Raw genomic sequence first — 18530 nt, forward strand, 5'->3', positions numbered from 1 at the left:
TGATCATCTGAGGTGGAGCTGATTGATGTCTCAGGTGGCATAGTGGTGAAGAATCCGCCTGCAAACACAGGAGATGCAGGTTCAATCCCTGGGTTGGGAAGATCCTTGGAGGAAGAAATGACAACCCACTCCAGTATTCTTGCCTGGGAAATCCCATGGACAGAGGAGCCTGGCAGGCCACAGTCCATGGGATCACAAACAGTTGGACATAACTGAGCACGCATGCCACGCCATCCTTCATGATATAGACCAGGGGTCCCTAACCTCTGGAATCTAATGCTTGATGATCTGGGGTGTAGCTGATGTAATACTAATAGACATAAAGTGCACAATAAATGCAGTGGGCTTGAATCATCCTGAAACTGTCCCCACTGCCTTCCATGAAACAATTGTCTTCCACAAAACTGATCCCCATTGCCAAAAAGATTGAGGACTACGGGTCTAGACCAATAGTAACTTGTCGGTACCATGGACAGAAGGAATGAAATAGACTGTGAGTGGGGCTGACAGCCTTTCCTGAAAGCGAAGTGCCCAGACTGTAGTGAATGACCTTTGAGATCTGTTAGCGCTGGTAGAGACCTTGTTCTGGTTTGCTGAGACTGATAAATATAAATTTGTTCACGGAGGAGGTGGCTTTTGTAGGCTTTTTTCTTACATGAGAAATACTTACTCGGTGCCTCAGCCTTGACTGCATGGGACTCAGAACTGTGATGCTGTAAAGGAACTGTGCTAGACTTGTTAAGACACCTCCTTCTCCTAACACATCCCCAGAGACATCTTTCTCTGGCCAATGCTAGTCCCACCAGACACAGAGACACACCCGACTCTGATGAACCCTTGTCTATAAAGCCTTCAGGAGTATTCTGCCAACAACTTCCCAGCCAAGAGGTGTGTCACATGGTACTTCTTGTTATAGATATTTTACATCTGTTTGTCTCTGCTGCTTATGACAGGACCAGATCATATGCATTGCTGTATTATTTAAGCTACTGAGCACAGGGCTTAGAACATAGAGGGGCCCCGGTGAGTGTTTGGTGACTGAGTTTCTCTTTCGTCTCCTGCTTATGCACCCTGCAGAACCTACCCAGAAGGAACCCAGGTTTACTAATACCCCTATTTAACACTGTTATTTAGTCATTGCTATGGAAAGAATTTGTGCAAGTTTATAATAAAACACAACACTAAGAAAACAGAAGCAGCAAGCAGGTTTTATTTTACGGCCTGCTTTGATGAACTGTTTTGTGTCTGCTTCAATAACTGGTGGGAGGGACGTCCCTGGTAGCCCAGTGGTAGAAAATCCACCTTGCAAATCAGAGGACAAGGGTTTGATCCCTGGTCAGGGAACTAAGATCCCACATGCCTCAGAGCAACTAAGCCCACACACAGCAAGTACTGAGCTACATGCTCTGGAGCCCACTTGCCACATCTAGAGAGGCTGTGCATCACATCAAAATATCCCACATGTGACTAAGACCTGATGCACCCAAATAAATGAATGAATGAATGGATAAAATAACTGGAGGGGGGGAAATATGCCATTATTTATTAGTGATGCTTGTCTTGGGTACAGAAAGGAGGTGTCTCAGTTCACATGTTAGATCTGTGTCATGGCTAACCTATATGTTAAAAATGAACACATAGAACATTCACAGAGGTGTTATGGGTTGGAATGAGTTCCCTACAGAATTCATGGGTTGAAGCCCAGTATTTCAGAATGTGACCTTATTTGGCAGTAGAGCCCTTGCAGATGTAATTAAGTTAAGATGAGATCATACTGATGTTGTGTGGGCCCCTAATCCAGTACGACTTGTGTCCTTATGAAAGGGTAAACCAGCTACTACCTTTGTGCAAAGAAACCTATCTTTGAAAAGTGGAAATCAAAATTAAACTCTCATTACAGACTATTTTGTAATTAACAACTAAGGCCCCATTCCATATCAAGACTTCCTGGATGTGACCAAAACAGTGCTTATAGGAAAGCTGTGGTTTGAAGTGCTTTTCTTATTAAATGTGGGAAAACTAGGATTTGCCTTATGAATTAGGAATTTAACTTATGAAAATAGAATTTATTTAACTTACAAACATAGGATAACAAAATAACATGAGCAAACCAAAAGGATAGAATTAATGAACAAATATAAATAAAAAAGATTAAATTAGAAAATAAAATTATTATCCTGTTGATAATAGTTATTCATCAAGACTGGTAAAAGAAAACCTGTAGGGAGTGGGATGGGATGGAGAAGATGGGAAGGAGGCTCAGGAGGGAAGGGATATATGTGTACGTGTATGGCCGATGCATGCTGTTGTACAGCAGAAACTAACACAACATTGTAAAGTAATTATACTTCAACTGTAAATAAATCAGTTCTGTTCAGTTCAGTTGCTCACTCATCTCTGACTCTTTGCACCCCATGGACTGAAGCACGCCAGGCCTCCCTGTCCATCACCAACTCCCAGAGTTTACTCAAACTCATCTGCATTGAGTCGGTGATGCCATCCAAACACCTCATCCTCTGTCATCCCCTTCTCCTCCTGCCTTCAATCTTTCCCAGCATCAGGGTCTTTTCAAATGAGTCAGCTCTTTGCATCAGGTGGCCAAAGTATTGGAGTTTCAGCTTCAGCATCAGTCCTTCCAATGAACACCCAGGGCTGATCTCCTTCAGAATGGACTGGTTGGATCTCCTTGCAGTCCAAGGGACTCTCAAGAGTCTTCTCCAACACCACAGTTCAAAAGCATCAATTCTTCGACACTCAGCTTTCTTTATAGTCCAACTCTCACATCCATACGTGACCACTGGAAAAACCATAGTTTTGACTATGGTCAAAGACGGACCTTTGTTGGCAAAGTAATGTCTCTGCTTTTTAATATGCTGTCTAGGTTGATCATAACTTTGCTTCCAAGGAGCAAGCGTCTTTTAAATTTCATGGCTGCAGTCACCATCTGCAGTGATTTTGGAGCTCAAAAAAGTAGTCTTTCATTGTTTCCATTGTTTCCCCATCTATTTGCCATGAAGTGATGGGACCAGATGCCATGATCTTAGTTTTCTGAATGTTGAGCTTTAAGCCAACTTTTTCACTCTCCTCTTTCACTTTCATCAAAAGGCTCTTTAGTTCTTTTTCGCTTTCTGCCATAAGGGTGATGTAATCTGCATATCTGAGGTTATTGATATTTCTCCCAGCAATCTTGATTCTAGCTTATGCTTCATCCAGTTCAGCATTTCTCATGATATGAGAAAGTACATTTCTCATGTACTCTGCATATAAGTTAAATAAGCAGGGTGACCATATACAGCCTTAATGTACTCCTTTCCTGATTCTGAACTAGTCTGCTGTTCCTTGTTCAGCTATAATTGTTGCTTCTTGACCTGTATACAGATTTCCCAGGAGGCAGACTAGGTGGTCTTATATTCCCACTTCTTTAAGAATTTTCCATAGTTTGTTGTGGTCCACACAGTCAAAGACTTTGGCATAGTCAATAAAGCAGAAGTAGATGTTTTTCTTGAACTCTCTTGCTTTTTCGATGATCCAACGGATGTTGGCAATTTGATCTCTGGTTCTTCTGCCTTTTCTAAATCCAGCTTGAACATCTGGAAGTTCATGGTTCACATACCGTTGAAGCCTGGCTTGGAAAATTTTGAGCATTGCTTTGCTAGTATGTGAGATGAGTAAATAAATAAAGACTGGTAAAAGAGAAAACTTCTAATAAGTCTAATCCTTATTTTTTAAAAAAAGAAAATAAATGCATGTTAATGGTAAAGAGATTTATCAAAGAAAGTTTAAAACCTTATAAACATAGTGTGCATAATTTAAATTTATACATGTTAAAATCTTTGGGAAGAAAGTTAATTTCTGGGAAAATTGAATCAAAGAAAGGTCTTTTTTTTTTTTTTTAATGAGAGGAAATCAAAACTAAACAATAAGTTGAAAAAGCTATTTTTTCAAGAACAAAGAACAGCTCTCCCAATGGTGCCAGGCCTCAAAATTTTATGAGTAAATTATTTAAACACTTACAAAGCATAGGAAGACAGCAAGTGTTTGGCTTTATTTCTTAAAGTTCCCAAAACTTTAATACAAAACCTGACAAGGGCACTTCAAAAAGGAAAACAATGAACCCAATTTCATTTATGAACATACAGGTGCTAAATACAACACTAGCAAATCAAATTATATATTTATTAATTACAAGACTACTTGAATGGTTTAATATTAAGAGATCTGTTAATATAATTAATTAATGGAGGGGAGTGAATTGATTTTATCTATTAATGTTGTTAAATAAATGTTTATAAATCAATAATAGAAATATGTTTCCTTAGTGCAAACAATACAAATATCTGAAACCAACAATCAATATCTTACAGACTGGTGAAATATTAGAAGGGTTTTTATCAAAATGAAGAATATAAAAGGAATGTTCGCTACTGCCTCTATTAATCAGCATTTGTGTTGGAATTTTTACTCCAGGAACTAAAATAAGAAAAGGAATAAAGCATAATTACTTGAAAGGGAGAAAAGAAAGAAAATTATAGAATTAACATTACTTGCAGATAATATGCGGAGAAGGCAATGGCACCCCACTCCAGTACTCTTGCCTGGAAAATCCCATGGACGGAGGAGCCTGGTAGGCTACAGTCCATGGGGTTGCTAAGAGTCGGACACGACTGAGCAACTTCACTTTCACTTTTCACTTTCATGCATTGGAGAAGGAAATGGCAACCCACTCCAGTGTTCTTGCCTGGAGAATCCCAGGGATGGGGGAGCCTGGTGGGCTGCCGTCTATGGGGTCGCACAGAGTCGGACATGACTGAAGCAACTTAGCAGCAGCAGCAGCAGATAATATGATTACCTAAAACATAAAATCAAATCTACTGAAAATATTTGAGAGAATTGGGTACAAAGCCATTTATAAAATACTAAAAAAAATCAGTAACACATTGGAAAATAAAATGTGAAAAGAATATCCATCTATAAAAATAGCAACATTTATATATAAAAAACTATAAAACACTGATGAAAGAAATCAAAGATGACACAATAGATAGAGAAATATATCATGTTCATGGATCGGAGGGAGAAGGCAATGGCACCCCACTCCAGTCCTGTTGCCCAGAAAATCCCATGGATGGAGGAGCCTGGTAGGCTGCAGTCCATGGGGTCACTAAGAGTCAGACACGACTGAGCGACTTCGCTTTCACTTTCCACTTTCATGCATTGGAGAAGGAAATGGCGACCCACTCCAGTGTTCTTGCCTGGAGGATCCCATGGACGGAGAAGCCTGGTAGGCTGCAGTCCATGGGGTCGCACAGAGTCGGATACGACTGAGCGACATAGCAGCAGCAGCAGCATGGATCAGAAGACAATATAGTGAAAATGAATATACTACCCAAAGCAATCTATAGATTCAATGCAATCCCTATCAAGCTACCAACGGTATTTTTCACAGAACTAGAACAAATAATTTCACAATTTGTATGGAAATACAAAACACCTAGAGTAGCCAAAGCAATCTTGAGAAAGAAGAATGGAATTGGAGGAATCAACCTGCCTGACTTCAGACTATACTACAAAGAAACAGTCATCAAGACAGTATGGTACTGGCACAAAGACAGAAATATAGATCAATGGAACAAAATAGAAAGCCCAGATATAAATCCACACACCTATGGACACCTATACAGTGGAGAAAAGAGAATCTCTTTAACAAGATAATACCAACCTTATGGCAGAACATGAAGAAGACTTAAAGAGCCTTTCGATGAAAGTGAAAGAGGAGAGTGAAAAAGTTGGCTTAAAGCTCAACATTCAGAAAACTAAGATCATGGCATCTGGTCCCCTCACTTCATGGCAAATAAATGGGGAAACAGTGGAAACAATGGCTGACTTTATTTTTTGGGGCTCCAAAATCACTGCAGATGCTGACTGCAGCCATGAAATTAAAAGACGCTTACTACTTGGAAGCAAAGTTGTGACCAACCTAGACAGCGTATTAAAAAGCAGAGACATTACTTTGCCAACAAAGATCCATCTAGTCAAAGCTATGGTTTTTCCAGTAGTCATGTATGGATGTGAGTTGGACTATAAAGAAAGCTGAATGTCGAAGAATTGATGCTTTTGAACTGTGGTGTTGGAGAAGACTCTTGAGAGTCCCTTGGACTGCAAGGAGATCCAACCAGTCCATCCTAAAGGAGATCAGTCCTGGGTGTTCATTGGAAGGACTGATGTTGAAGCTGAAACTCCAATACTTTGGCCACCTGATGCAAAGAGCTGACTCATTTGAAAAGACCCTGATGCTGGGAAAGATTGAAGGCAGGAGGAGAAGGGGATGACAGAGGATGAGATGGCTGGATGGCATCACCGACTTGATGGACATGAGTTTGAGTAAATTCTGGGAGTTGGTGATGGACAGGGAGGCCTGGTGTGCTGCAGTTCATGGGGTCATAAAGAGTTGGACACGACTGAGTGACTGAGCTGAACTGAACTGAATTTAACAAATGGTGCTGGGAAAACTGGTCAACCACTTGTCAAAGAATGAAACTAGAACACTTTCTAACACCATACACAAAAATAAACTCAAATCGATTAAAGATCTAAATGTAAGACCAGAAACCATAAAACTCCTAGAGGAAAACATAGGCAAAAAGCTCTCTGACATAAATCACAGCAGGATCCTCTATGACCCACCTCCCAGAGTAATGGAAATAAAAGCACAAATAAACAAATGGGACCTAATTAAACTTAAAAGCTTTTGCACAATGAAGAAAACTGTAAGCAAGGTGAAAAGACAGCCTTCAGAATGGGAGAAAATGAAGGCAAATGAAGCAACTGACAGAATTAATCTCAAAAATATACAAGCAGCTCATGCAGCTCAATTCCAGAAAAATAAATGACCCAATCAAAAAATGAGCCAAAGAACTAAGCAGACATTTCTCCAAAGAAGACATACAGATGGCTAACAAACACATGAAAAGATGTTCAACACCACTCATTATCAGAGAAATGCAAATCAAAACCACAATGAGGTACCATCTCACGCCAGTCAGAATGGCTGCTATCCAAAAGTCTACAAACAATAAATGCTGGAGAGAGTGTGGAGAAAAGGGAACCCTCTTACACTGTTGGTGGGAATGCAAACTAGTATAGCCACTATGGAGAACAGCGTGGAGATTCCTTAAAAAACTGGAAATAGAACTGCCATATGACCCAGCAATCCCACTGCTGGGCATACACACCGAGGAAACCAGAATTGAAAGAGACCCATGTACCCCAATGTTCATCCCAGCACTGTTTATAATAGCCAGGACATGGAAGCAACCTAGATGTCCATTGACAGATGAATGAATAAGAAAGCTGTGGTACATATACACAATGGACTATTACTCAGCTATTAAAAAGAATGCATTTGAATCAGTTTTAATGAGGTGGATGAAACTGGAGCCTATTTATACAGAGTGAAGTAAGTGAGAAGAAAAACACCAATACAGTATATTAACACATATATATGGAATTTCAAAAGATGGTGTAATGATGACCCTATATGCGAGACAGCAAAAGAGACACAGAGATAAAGCACAGACTTTTGTACTCTGTGGGAGAAGGCGAGGGTGGGATGATTTGAAAGAACAGCATTGAAACATGTATATTACCATATGTGAAATAGATCGCCAGTCCAGGTTCAATGCATGAGACAGGGCTCTCAGGGCCCATGCACTGGGACGACCCTGAGGGATGGGATTGGGAGGGAGGTGGGGGGGAGGTTCAGGATGGGGGACACATGTACACCCATGTGTGATTCATGTCAATTGGGCTCCAAAATCACTGAAGATGGTGATTGCAGCTATGAAATTAAAAGATGCTTACTTCTTGGAAGAAAAGTTATGACCAACCTACATAGCATATTGAAAAGCAGAGACATTACATTGCCTACAAAGGTCCGTCTAGTCAAGGCTATGGTTTTTCCAGTGGTCATGTATGGATGTGAGAGTTGGACTATGAAGAAAGCTGAGCACCGAAGAATTGATGCTTTTGAACTGTGGTGTTGGAGAAGACTCTTGAGAGTCCCTTGGACTGCAAGGAGATCCAACCAGTCCATTCTAAAGGAGATCAGTCCTGGGTGTTCTTTGGGAGGAATGATGCTAAAGCTGAAACTCCAGTACTTTGGCCACCTCATGCGAAGAGTTGACTCATTGGAAAAGACTCTGATGCTGGGAGGGATTGGGGGCAGGAGAAGGGGATGACAGAGGATGAGATGACTGGATGGCATCACTGACTTGATGGACATGAGTTTGAGTGAACTCCAGGAGATGGTGATGGACAGGGAGGCCTGATGTGCTGCAATTCATGGGGTCGCAAAGAGTCGGACACGACTGAGCAACTGAACTGAACTGATGGCAAAAACCACTACAATAGTGTAAAGTAATTAGCCTCCAATTAAAAAATTAATTAATTTAAAAAAATAGCAACACTTTAAAATGCATGTTAGTAACCTTAACATGAAATGCAAAATGTTTCTTAAACTACAAAATAATATTGAGGGATATGAATGTAACTAATGTGTGAATTATGTATGAATATATCTAAGTGGAGAGTCATGTATTCTTTGATATAAAGGCTTAGTATTATGAAGATTTCAGTTTTTTATAAACCAATCTACATATTTAATATAATTTTAATAACTGTCCCAGTGGAATTTCTTTTAAAAGAAAGTTAATTCTGAAATTTGTATAGTCCACTAAATATAAAAGTAGCTAGTAAAATTTTCATTAACAGTACTTGGGAGTAGTCACCTTACTATATGTGAAAATATCTTTTAAAGCCTAACTAATTAAGATGTGATCAATGAACTTTCTAAATCCAATTATTGAACAAACATAAAAGACCTAAAACAGACCTAAGTATCTTTAGAAATGTGGTATTTGATGAGGGAAGCATTTTCAAAAGGAAAAAGTAGTGCACAGTTTGAGGACAACTGACTGATCATTTGCAAAACCATGAGATACAGCATATCAAAAATTTCAGATTTATTAAAGGTAAATGTGAAACTATAGAGTGCTATATGAACATATGAGTGAATATTTTACATGATCTTGGGATAGAGCTTGTACTTTTCAAAGAATGACCCCCAAAGGCAAAAACCAGAGTAAAAACGGACAGTTTTGATGATCTATACTTTAATAATAGTGTAGAAATAAATGAAGAAAACACTTTAAAGGAAAGAAAAACATAAAAAAATAACTTAAATGAGACCCACATATATTCTTAAAAAAAAAAAAAACTATTTGTATTGAGTATAACCAGTTAACAGTGTTGTGATAGTTTCAGGTGGACTGCAGAGGGACTCAGCCATACATATACATGTATCCACTCTCCCCCAAACTTCCCTCCCATCCAGACTGCCATAGAATGCTGAGCAGAGTTCCCTGTGCTGTACACAGTAGTTCTTGTTGGTTATCCATTTTAAATATGGCAGTGTGCACATGTCCATTCCAAACTCCCTGTCTCTTCCCCCATCCTTCCCCCTGCCCCAGCCACCATAAGCTCATTCTCTAAGTCTGTGAGAGACCCACCTATATTCTTAATACATCACAAAACTTTTTAAATAAATGAGGAAAAAACCCACAAACAGAACTTTTGTATGGCAAAATTGTGTACAGGCTGTCCATAAAAGACCAAATGGAAAACAAATATATGTTCAAAGAAAAGCAAATATAACTAATAATAAAATACCATGTATACTCTCTGAGATGGCAGTTTCATTCCAAGGATTTATATGCTAAAGAACTCATTGATATGCTCTAAGATTTTGTGTAGAAGGATGCATGGGATTGTATTTCTTGCGCATGTGAAAAACTGGGGGAAAATAAAATGCACTAGTATCAGAGAGATGGGGTTACAGAAATCACAGCACATCCATACAGAAGAAAGATGAAAACACATAAATATTTCTCAATAAGCTGAAAAGTTTCCAAAGCAGGTTATAAAACAATATATAAGGAAAAAAAGATATTTTATTACACACATATACACACAGTAAAGGACATAAGGATTTTACTGTAATCAAGGTTAATTTTAATATTTATCTTTTATTTATCTATAGTTTTCTAGGGTCTTTCCTGAGATCCAGTGGTTTAGACTCTGTGTGTCCACTGCAGGGGACATGGATTCTGTCCCTTGTCAGGGAACTAAGATGCTGCATGGTGTGGCCAAAATAAAAAATGGTATCATATAGTCTTCTAAATTTGCTTCAGAAAGACTGGCCAGAAATATACCAAGACATCATTTTTTTATATTCTTTTGGTAGGTGGCTTTTTACTCCCCTTATTTCTACCCCCTCTTTTTTTCAAAATATTGTTTATATACCAGCTGCACTGAAATACAATTCATGTATCACAAAGTGTACAAATTAAAGTGTACCATTCAGTGGTTTGGAGTGTATTCACATAGTTTTACAACTATATCATTGCAGTTAGTTTTAAAATATATTCGTTATCCCAGAAAGAAATTGCACACCTATTAGCAGTTAGCAGTTACTCCTGTTTCCCCCCAAATCCTAGACAACCACTAATCTACTTGTTTGATCTTATGGAATTGCCTGTTCTGGACATTTCACATAAATAGACTCATGTAATATGTGACTTTCTGTGATGGATTTCTTTCACTTAGCATGATATTGTCAAGATTTATCCATATTGTAACAGGTGTCAGTATTTTCTTTTTTATTGCCCAATAATATACTAGTATCTGAATCTGCCACATTTTGTTTATCCATTCATCCCTTAACAGATATCATGGTTGTTTCCACTTTGGGTCTGTTGTTGCTGTGAACATCTATGTACACATGGACATATGTTAGTGGACATATGTTTTCATTTCTTTCGGGTGCACACCTAGGAGTGGAATTTCTGGGGTGTATGGTAGCTCAACGTTTAGCCCTTTGAGGAATTGCCAGATTGTTTTCCAAACCGACTGCACCATTTTACATTCCCACCAGCAGTATTTGACGGTTCGTTTCTCCACATCTCCACCAGCACTTGTTATTGCATTTTAAAAAAATTGTAGCCCATCCTAAGGGATATGAAGTACTCTCATTATGGTAGTGACTTGCATTTCCCTTATGACTAACGATGTTGAGTATCTTTCCATATGCTTACTAACCATTTGTATACTTCCTTTGGAGTAATGTTCACATCCTTTGCCCTTTTGTCAATTGGGGCTATATTTGTCTTTTTATTGATGAGTACTAACCGTCAAAACCATTTTAAAAGATCATCTATTACTTGAGAATATTACCCAAACGTTTGGAAAATAGAGAACATCCAGATATCTGGATGATAATCTGGAGATTACACATCATTTCCTGTCAGGCTTTTGGTCAGGAAAGCATGTGAGAGCTTGATCCTGAATCCTTTCCGTCAGCTGCTGCCAGAGCCCACCCCTGCCTTCCTGTGGTCACCCACAGCCTCCTCCAGATCCTGGTAGTCTGAGCAGTGATGATCACAGCTTCCTTGGCACTGGGGTCCCTACGGCTGCTCGTGGGGTTGTGTCGGAGCCACCTATGCAGATATTCAGCCCCAGTGTTTTAGGTGCCAGCCCTTCCATGGGAAAACTGAGCCCAGCATCCTGAGGAGAACCTTGAGACAGGCACATAAATCAATTTCTTTAAGGAAGTTTGGGTTTACTGAAGAATTTTCTGGATATTTCACAAACACTTACTTGGCTGTCACTCACAACTAAAGATTACCTGCCTACATTAAGACCAAAACTATTTATTTAATAAGTTGCAACTTTCCACTTCATTTCTGCAAAGCCAAATTATGGTAACATAATTTTAGCTGGTGTATTAAAATGCATTCTTACAAAGGAGGCTATTTATACACTTCAGTTCAGTCACTCAGTCATGTCCAGCTCTTTGTGACCCCATGGACTGTAGCACTCCAGGCTTCCCTGTCCATCACCAACTCCCGGAGCTTGCTCAAACTCATGTCCATCTAATTGGTGATGCCATCCAACCATCTCATCCTCTGTCATCCCCTTCTCCTCCTGCCTTCAATCTTTCCCAGCATCAGAATCTTTTCCAATGAGTCAGTTCTTCCCATCAGGTGGCCCAAGTATTGGAGCTTCAGCTTCAGCATCAGTCCTTCCAATGAATATTCAGGACTGATTTCCTTTAGGATTGACTAGTTTGATCTCCTTGCAGTCCAAGGGATTAAGAGTCTTCTCCAATACAACAGTTCAAAAGCATGAATTCTTCAGCACTCAGCTTTCTTTATAGTCCAACTATCACATCCCTACATGACTACTGGAAAAACCATAGCTTTGACTAGATGGACCTTTGTCAGCAAAGTAATGTCTCTACTTTCTAGGTTGGTCTAGATGCTGTCTAGGTCGGTCATAGTTTTTCTTCCAAGGAGCAAGCATCTTCTCATTTCATGGCTCTGGTCACCAACTGGAGTGATTTTGGCGCCCAAGAAAATAAAGTCTGTCACTGTTTTCATAGTTTCCCCATCTATTTGCCACGAAGAGATGGGACCGGATGCCATGATCTTTGATTTTTGAATGTTAAGTTTTAAGTCAGCTTTTTCACTTTCCTGTTTCACTTTTATCAAGAAGTTATTTAATTCCTCTTCACTTTCTGCCATAAGGGTGGTGTCATCTGCATATCTGAGGTTATTGATATTTCTCCCAGAAATCTTGATTTCAGCTTGTCCAGCCCAGCATTTAGCATAATGTACTCTTTATACACTTTATAATATAATATATATTATATATATATATGATGTAGTTTTTATACACTTAAAGGACTTGTATCTTTGGCTCCCATTAAGTCTTCTCCTCTGCACATCTAGGCTGATGCACCTTCCTTTTTTTTTTAATTTTTAAAATAATTAAATTTATTTATTTATCGACTGCACCACATAGCATGTGGGATCTTGGTTTCTTGGCCAGAGACTGAACTCAAGCTCTCTGCATTGGAAGGCAGAGTCTTAACTGGACCACTGGAGAATTCCTGATGCAGCTTCTAATTGAGACATTTTATTTTGATGATAAAACAGGGCTTCCCAGGTGGCACTAGTGGTAAAGAACCTGCCTGCTACTGCAAGAGATGTAAGAGCTTTTGATCTCTGGATTGGGGAGATGCTCTGAAAGGAGGGCATGACAACCCACTCCAGTATTCTTGCCTGGAGAATCCCATGGACAGAGGAGTCTGGTGGCCTATAGTTCATGGGGTCGCAAAGAGTTGGACACGACTGAAGTGACTTAGCACACACTCATGCATTTTGTTGATAAAACCACCACCATTTTATTATACTCAGATTCTGTGGGCTAGGGATGGAGACAGGGTGCAATATGGATGACCTGCCTCTGCTCCACAATGTCTGGGGCTCATTGTCTAGAAGCCAAAGAGCATCACTTCCACTTATTTCATTGATCAAAGTAGTCTCAAGGAAACCTAACTTCAAGTCTTGATAGAAGGTACATAAAGAGCATTTGTGACTACTTTTAAAAATATACAAAAGCTCTCACTCAACACTGGTGGGGTGAAGAATGAATCAGCAAATGAACTGTGGTGTCTCTAGGCAGATAGTCTCAGGGATCAGCCAGTAACAGCCTCGCCCTGCAGAATCCCTCCTTCTACAGGGTAGAACAGAAAAACATGATTTTTTCATCCTGACTGGATTCAAGGGTTCTTCCCACCACTCACTGTCTCCTCTGCTTCCTGTTCTGGACTGTAGCATAGTACCCTCATCCTTGTGTGGCAAAGGTGTATCTGAACCCACTGTTCTCTTTGTCCACCAATACACTGTGCATGCGTGCTCAGTCGCCTAATTCATGTCCAAATCTTTGCGACCCCGTGGACTGTGGCCCACCAGGCTCCTCTGTCCATGGGATTTCCCAAGCAAGAATACTGGAGTGGGTTGCCATGCTCTCCTCCAGGGCATCTTCCCAACCCAGGGGATCGGACCTGTGTCTCCTGCATCTCCTGAATTGGCAGGTGGATTCTTTACCACTGAGCCACTGGGGAAGCCCACAAATATACCTGCTACCAGCAATTGAGGAGTAAAGTCAGGGAAGTGAAAAAGAAGCTGACATTTGGGTCTTGGGCTGAGGGAGGTTCCACACCGTCCTCGCATTCAAACCTCACAGCATGCGATGGACTATATCATACCCTTTTGGGCCTCAGTTTTAATGCAGGCTGAGATGGAGCTTGGCTCAGTGGTGAAGAATCTGCCTGCCAATACAGGAGATCCAAGAGACGCAGGTTTGATTGCTGGGTCAGGAAGATCCCCTGAAGAAAAAATTGGCAACCCACTCCATAATTTGAAGTGTCCGTATATGCTTATTACCCCTTATAACCAAGTGTTTTAGCCAAGTTTTGCAAATTTATACATGAATAATTTGTTTCATCTTCCTTCAGTTCTTCAGCATCTTCCATAGATGCAGATGATAATGTACCATGAAATTATCAAAAGAGGGACTTGTCTGGTGGTTCAGTGGTTAAGACTTCGCCTTCCAGTGCAGGAGGTGCAGGTTCGATCCCTGGTCAGGGAGCTAAGATCCGACAGGCCGCAACGAGCAGTTCGAATGCCTCAACTAAAAAAGATCCTTCATGAAAGATCCTGTGTGCCTCAGGGCCAAAACATAAAATAGAAGCAATAGTGCAACAGATTCAATAAAGACTTTAAAATGGTCCACACCAAAAAATATATATATATTAGAAAAACAAATTATCAAAAGACATCAGGCAGAGAGCTGAGCAGGAAATGAGCAAAGGACTGGTTAATTCATTGACTGACTTCCTAGACCCTGCAGGGTCCACAGTGGACCTACATTTTTGATCATGTAAGTAAAATCATGGACACCTGTACCTCTTTTCAAGTCGCCCTGGACATGCTGCTGACTCTGGCATCTTTCATTTCAGGAATGACTATACCTGAAGAAGATGCCGATGTGGGACAAGGCAGTAAATATTGCCTAGTGGCAATTGGACGACTCCAGGTAAGAAGGAGGTCACTGCCTTTTTAATCTCCAAGGAGGGCTTGCTATTGCAGCGAGCAAGAGTCTGTGGTCTGGATGACTTTTTCCATCTCCCATGTCCTTAGCATTGTTGGGTTCTGCGTCTCACCTTATGGGAGAAGATGAGGCTGAATTTGGGAGAAGAATGGGGGAACTGTGACCCGCGAGCGGCAGAGTTCTCACTTTAATGAGAGTCTGCGTCAGCCCATCCTGATATGCACCAGTTATTGCAAAGTTGAGCTCTGCTCACATCACACCCGTTTTTGTTTTTTTTTTTTAATTGAAGTATAGTGAATTATGCTAAAGCTGAAACTCCAGTACTTTGGCCACCTCATGCGAAGAGTTGACTCATTGGAAAAGACTCTGATGCTGGGAGGGGTTGGGGACAAGAGGAGAAGGGGACAACAGAGGATGAGATGGCTGGATGGCATCACTGACTCGATGGACATGAGTCTCAGTGAACTCTGGGAGTTGGTGATGGACAGGGAGACCTGGCGTGCTGCGATTCATGGGGTCGCAAAGAGTCGGACACTACTGAGCGACTGATCTGATCTGATCTGATCTGATAGTGAATTAACAATTTCATGTTTTTTTCTGCTATACAGCAAAGTGAATCAGCTCTATGTATAGAAATATCCCCTCTTCTTTAGGTTTCCTTCCTGTCACCACAGAGCATTGAGTAGACTTCCTTTTGCTGGACAGTAGGTTCTCATTCAGTTCAGTTCAGTTCAGTTGCTCAGTCGTGTCTGACTCTTTGTGACCCCGTGAATCGCAGCACACCAGGCCTCCCTGTCCATCACCATCTCCCAGAGTTCACGCAAACTCACGTCCATCGAGTCAGTGATGCCATCCAGCCATCTCATCCTCTGTCGTCCCCTTCTCCTCCTGCCCCCAATCCCTCCCAGCATCAGAGTCGTTTCCAATGAGTCAACTCTTCACATGAGGTGGCTATTTTATACATAGTATTGGGCTTCCCAGGTGGTCGAGAACCCACCTGCCAATGAGGGAGACACAAGAGATGTGGGTTTGATCCCTGGGTGGAGAAGATCTCCTGGAGGAGGGCATGGCAACCCACTCCAATATTCTTGCCTGGAGAATCCCATGGTCAGAGGATCCTGGTGGGCTATAGTCCATAGGGTCATAAAGAGTCAGACATGACTGAAGCCATTTAGCACATCAATAATATATATATGTCAATCCCAATTTCCCAATGCATTCCACCCTACTTGGTGTCCGTAAGTTTGTTGTTTACTTCTGTCTCTATTTCTGTTTTGCAAGTAAGTTCATCTGTACCACTTTTCTGGATTCTACATATTTGTTTTTTTTCAGTTGCTAAGTCGTGTCCAACTCTTTGTGACTGCATGGACTGCAGTGCACCAGGCTCCTCTGTCCTTCATTATCTCTCAGAATTTGTTCAAATTCATATCCATTGAGTTGGTGATGCTATCCAACCATCTTATCCTCTACTGCCCTCTTCTCCTCCTGCCCTCAGCCTTTCTCAGCATCAGGGTCTTTCCAATGAGTTGACTCTTTGCATCAGGTGGCCAAAGTATTGGAGCTTCAGCTTCAGCATCAGTCTTTCCAATGGGTATTCAGGGTTGATTTCCTTTAGGATTGACTGGTTGGATCTCCTTGCTGTCCTAGAGATTCTCAAGAGTCTTCTCCAGCACCACAGTTCGAAAGCATCCACATATAAGTGATATTGTATATATTTTTCCTAATTCTTTTCCTTTGTAGGTTATTACAAGATACCAAATATAGTTCCCTGTACTGTATATACTGTCAGTCCTTGTTGTTTTGCACCCATGTCTAGTCACTGTGAGTGTTTCCCTGTGGTCTGCAGGATAAAGCACCCATTCACCTTACAACCCCGTCTCCTCCCTCCCCTCTCCCATGCCCTATTCCAAAACTACATCATCCACTTTCCACAAGCCTGCCATGCACATGCCCACCATTGTGGACATCCACAGGCTGTTACTTCTGCCTGTTGTTAAAGGAGGCTTCTTAAACAGGAGAACTCCTTTTCTTGTTTACTTCTGTTTCCTCATCCTTCAAGATCCAGTGAAACGACTCCCTTGTCTGCTTAGTCAAAATGAATCACACGCCTCCCTACTCATCCAGCATCGAGTTTATATGTCAGTTAAGTTTCTTTGCTGTTTTCATATAGTTAGTTGAGGGTAAGGCCCTTCCTTGCAGACTCCTCAAGGGCAGGAAATGTGTCTTTTTCATCTTTTGAGAATTAGGTATTCTGAATAATGTATTAATGCATAAATCCCACTGGCTTGATGTTTGGCGCACCCAGTAGCCACTAAGTCTTTCTTCCTGTGGCATTGAGGGCCTTCCGATTACTGAGTGAGGCCGTAGTAGATGTAGTTCAGAGAACACTGATACTGCATGTCTGTGGCTTCCTGGATCTCACTGTTTTCAGACAGATGAATAAGCTTTTTCATTAACACATGATAAGCATTGTTTATTCCTTGCAAACAGGGGAAGAAGGAATACTTGAGTGAATTCAGTTCACAAATGTAGAATTTCCAAACAGTATAATCAGTGCCTTAGACTCGTTTGGGCTTCCTTGGTGGCTCAGTGGTAAAGAATCCACCTGCCAATGCAGGAGAAGCGGGTTCAATCCCTGGTCCTGGAAGATCCTATGGAGAAGGAAATGGCTACCCGCTCCAGTATTCTTGCATGGGAAATCCCATGGACAGAAGAGCATGGTGGACTCTAGTCCATGGGGTCACAAAAGAAGCTCAGAAGTGTAGAGAAAGTGGTCCACTGTTCCAGTTAGTCCAAGATATGACCAGGGCAGTTTCAAACATTTTATTTATTTTTTAAATTAATTTTAAGTCCCTTGGACTGCAAGGAGATCCAACCAGTCCATCCTAAAGGAGATCAGTCCTGGGTGTTCATTGGAAGGACTGATGCTAAAGCTGAAACTCCAATACTTTGGCCAACTCATGCGAAGAGTTGACTCATTGGAAAAGACCCTGATGCTGGGAGGGATTGGGGGCAGAAGGAGAAGGGGACGACAGAGGATGAGATGGCTGGATGGCATCACTGACTCAATGGACATGAGTTTGAGTGAACTCCAGGAGTTGGTGATGGACAGGGAGGCCTGGTGTGCTGCGATTCATGGAGTCGCAAAGAGTCGGACACGACTGAGCGACTGAACTGAACTGAACTGAACTGATAGTTGCTTTCAGGTAACGTTGTGTTAGTTTTGCTGCACAGCAAAGTGAATCAGCTGCACATATATCTCTTCCTTTTTAGATTTCCTTACTATTTAGGTCATCACAGAGCAGTGAGTATCATTTCCTGTGCTATACAGTTCTCATTAGTTATCTATTTTATATGTAGTGTGAATAGTGTATAAGTGTCAGTCCCAGTTTCCCAGTCCATCCCACTCTCCCTTCCCTGCTTTGGTGTCCGTATGTTTGTTCTCTACATCTGTGTCTCTATTTCTGTTTTTCCAGCAAGCACATCTGTACCATTTTTCTAGATTCCACAGATAAACG

The 18530-nt window shown here is 41.0% G+C and overlaps 1 protein-coding gene across 12 annotated transcripts in view; it reads left to right on the plus strand.

The window, feature by feature from the left end:
• Positions 1–18530, plus strand: part of ARNT2 (aryl hydrocarbon receptor nuclear translocator 2) — a 203414-nt gene that overhangs the window by 134055 nt on the left and 50829 nt on the right. For all 12 annotated transcript variants that reach the window (XM_061394582.1, XM_061394572.1, XM_061394571.1 and 9 more), the window contains one exon: positions 14921–14997. In XM_061394582.1, the coding sequence (XP_061250566.1) occupies positions 14921–14997 (77 nt within the window). The remainder of the gene's footprint in view (positions 1–14920; positions 14998–18530) is intronic.

The sequence above is a fragment of the Bos javanicus genome, chromosome 21 (assembly GCF_032452875.1).
Source record: "Bos javanicus breed banteng chromosome 21, ARS-OSU_banteng_1.0, whole genome shotgun sequence".
In the NCBI taxonomy this organism is placed as follows: domain Eukaryota; kingdom Metazoa; phylum Chordata; class Mammalia; order Artiodactyla; family Bovidae; genus Bos; species Bos javanicus.